The sequence below is a fragment of the Hibiscus syriacus genome, unplaced genomic scaffold (genome assembly GCF_006381635.1).
Source record: "Hibiscus syriacus cultivar Baekdansim isolate YM2019G1 unplaced genomic scaffold, ASM638163v2 tig00111197_pilon, whole genome shotgun sequence".
NCBI lineage: Eukaryota > Viridiplantae > Streptophyta > Magnoliopsida > Malvales > Malvaceae > Hibiscus > Hibiscus syriacus.
The window spans coordinates 1-3,302 of NW_024063013.1; the positions used below are offsets into that span (position 1 = coordinate 1).

Consider the following 3,302-nt stretch of genomic DNA (forward strand, 5'->3'; position numbering starts at 1 on the left):
GAAAAAAGAAAAACACATGAATTTAAAAAAATAGGAGTCACATAATACCTCTGTTAATGGGTTAACAAACATTAAGGTTGGGGATTAAAATCGAATCGATCGATACGCAAGGGACCAAACACGCTTAATTTTTTAACCATGACCAAAGTCGATCAGACCAAAAATAAAGGGTACATTCGCATAGTTTACCCAAATAATAAAGTTTATAAAATTTCATAACACAAATTATTTAATTTATAATAAAAATATAATAATATGCAAGAAGAAGAAGAAAAGAAGAAGAGAGAAGAAGAAAAAAGAAGAAGAAGTGAATTTAAAAAATAGGAGTCACATAATACCCCTGTTAATGGGTTAACAAACATTAATGGTTGAGGGATTAAAATCGAATCGATCGATAACGCAAGGGACCAAACACGCTTAATTTTTTAACCGATGACCAAAGTCGATCAGACCAAAAATAAAGGGTACTATTCGCATAGTTTACCCAAATAATAAAGTTTATAAGAAATTTCATAACACAAAATTATTTAATTTATAATAAAAATATAATAATATGCAAGAAGAAGAAGAAGAAGAAGAAGAAGAAGAAGAAGAAGAGAAGAAGAAGAAGAAGAAGAAGAAGAAGAAGAAGAAGAAGAAGAAAAGAAAAGAAAAGAAAAGAAAACACATGAATTTAAAAAAAATAGGAGTCACATAATACCTCTGTTAATGGGTAAACAAACATTAATGGCTGAGGGATTAAAATCGAATCGATCGATAACGCAAGGGACCAAACATGCTTAATTTTTTAACCGATGACCAAAGTCGATCAGACTAAAAATAAAGGGTACTATTCGCATAGTTTACCCAAATAATAAAGTTGATAAGAAATTTCATAACACAAAATTATTTAATTTATAATAAAAATATAATATTAATGCATATTGGACATCAATTAAATTAAAAAATACAAAAAAAAAAACACTGTTGTAAGTAAGAACAAAAAATATCATTAAAATAAAAAATATGTTTAGCGCTATTTAAGAGTCTCGTACTTTTTGAAAAAGAAATTAGTGCACCTTTTGAAATTTTTTAATACTCAATATGACTCTTAAACTAAGAAGAAGAAAATAATCAATTTATCCCTTTGACCAATGAAATCAAACGTTCCTTTGACTAATAAAATCAAATGTTGACTGTCACGATGCTTATATGACAATCTACAAAGTCGATGTGATAGTTAACAATATTATAGTGGTCGTACAAAATGGACAATGATATGATGGATGAGCTTAATTGATTTTTTTAACTAAGTTTAGGGCTTAATTGATTTCTTAGAAAGTTTGATTACTTATTTATTTTTTTAGAAAATTTAAGAAATTACCTAAATATAAACAATTATTAAGATATTCAATACATTAAATATAAAAATATTACAAAATTAAATTATTAAAAAAATAGTTTAAGGGATTATTGAGTGTAAAAAAAATTCAAGGATCATATTGGTTTTCTTTTTACAAAAATATGAGGTTTCAGATACCATTGTTAGAATGATTTAAACTAATGGAGTTAGTTCAAAACATAAATCTCATGTTTATTTTTCAAAATTTTAATAAAAATTCCGAAAATATTTTTTATGTTATTCATATCTTCACTCATTTTTATTTTTAGTATTTTAAGTTTACTCTTGTCTCTTTTATTTTTCTACTTGGTCCAGGATTTGTGTGAAGCAATTAGATCCATGGCTGACACACTTTAAGGGTTCATATCAAACCCAACCTTGATCACAAGAAAACAGCATAAACAAAGAACCTTGCACTTAAACGAACCATCTATTTTATTTTTTACAATTTCAGATAATAATAGAAAACTTGTACCGATACACATCGTTTCTGGAAATTGGGAATTGCTCATGAGTTGAAGCAGCTTGAGAGATGGGGATTGCATCCCCAAATTAGGACTGCAAATTCCCTTTCTTTTTATCACCTTCTTTGGAACTCATTTTCTCCCTTCACTGCTACTACTCTGGACATTATAACACCACCATCATCACATATATATGAGAAAAATAAACTTTGCACATAACTAATTACTGGGAAATGTCGGGGGAAACGAAAATGTAGCCTTAAAAATTTACAGACAGGTTAGCAATCCTAATACACATTCAAATCCTTTTGATTTCAGACTAGTTGGAATGTAATCCAGGTATTGGCGAGAAGGAACTGAGACTGACCTTTGATTGAGCGGAGGGGGAGTCAAGATTTATGGATCGCAATGATAATTTAGCAATCTCAGAGATGGCAGTATCTCGAACTCCAGCATCATCACTTGATAAACTCTCGTAAGCAGCCTCAAAAGCTTCAAGCCAAAACCTGGGCAAACGAACCCTTGTGCTATGCGTATAAACATCCCACATCTTCCTCACCACTTTCTCTCTTTCCTCCAATTCCTATTAAATCAATCAAACCCCTCATAAAAAAAACCAAGCAAAATCAAACAAAACACAAAGAAACGTAAGATTTGCTTACAAGGACGTCGAGATCTTGATGAAGAGAGAAATCGGAATCATGAGAGAATGTATTCAGATTGCCAGAAGACCACTTGAGAGAAACAGAGCCAGTAAACATGGACCAAAACGCAAGTAAGAGAATTGTAGTCAAAACCCAGAATTTGTACCCAGATTTACTCAAGAAGCCAGCTATGGAGGAGCTATCCTTCTTCACAGGAGTTGCAGTTGGCCGCGAATGGATTGCAATTGAGAGAGATGTGGGTGATTCTTTCTCCATTTTCTGCCTCTCAAACCACAAAAACTTTGAAAGCTGCCCTGTTTCTTCGCTAGAGTAGAAGCAGATAAAAAGGGAATTTAATTAGACAGAAAGGGAGCAGAAAGTAGGTCAAGTGTCGCAATAATGCAATGCAGGATATGAATGGGGAGTAATCGTCCCAAAAGCTTCCTTTTTTATTAATAAATATGTTTAATTTATTTATTCATTCGTTCAATTTAAAAAGATTCTCTTAATCTAATTTATTTAATTAATAATATTAAATTTTAAAATTTTGATTTCAAAAAATAAATTATCGTATTCTATTAATCTGGCTTATTGATCTATAAATTTGTTATAGTAAATTTATGAAAAATAACTATTGTGTTAAGTACATAAATTGAAATTCTTAAGATGAATGATGTTGAAGAAAAATAGACATCAAACCAATTGATTAGCGGTATCTTTTAATAATGTTAATGATTTGACATAAAGTATAATGCTAACAATAATAAAAGGATCGGTTTACATGAGATTTAAAATATAAAGGCCAAATGCATA

At 30.1% G+C, this 3,302-nt stretch overlaps 1 protein-coding gene across 1 annotated transcript; it reads right to left on the reverse strand.

Moving 5' to 3' along the window:
* Positions 1–1,961: 1,961 nt before the first annotated feature.
* Positions 1,962–2,868, reverse strand: LOC120155542. Its single transcript, XM_039167076.1, has 3 exons — positions 2,508–2,868; positions 2,213–2,428; positions 1,962–2,004 (listed from the first exon to the last, which is right to left on the reverse strand). The coding sequence occupies exons 1-3, from the start codon at positions 2,763–2,765 to the stop codon at positions 1,978–1,980; spliced, it is 501 nt and encodes a 166-aa protein (XP_039023007.1). The 5' UTR covers positions 2,766–2,868; the 3' UTR covers positions 1,962–1,977.
* Positions 2,869–3,302: the final 434 nt, after the last annotated feature.

Excerpts from the sequence above, each read along its gene's own strand:
- LOC120155542 (XM_039167076.1), bottom strand. The coding sequence starts at position 2,765 with ATGGAGAAAGAATCACCCACATCTCTCTCAATTGCAATCCATTCGCGG. Across the intron at positions 2,429-2,507 it reads ATCAAGATCTCGACGTCCTT|GAATTGGAGGAAAGAGAGAA; the intron begins GTAAGCAAATCT and ends TTGATTTAATAG. Across the intron at positions 2,005-2,212 it reads CCCCCTCCGCTCAATCAAAG|AGTAGTAGCAGTGAAGGGAG; the intron begins GTCAGTCTCAGT and ends TATAATGTCCAG.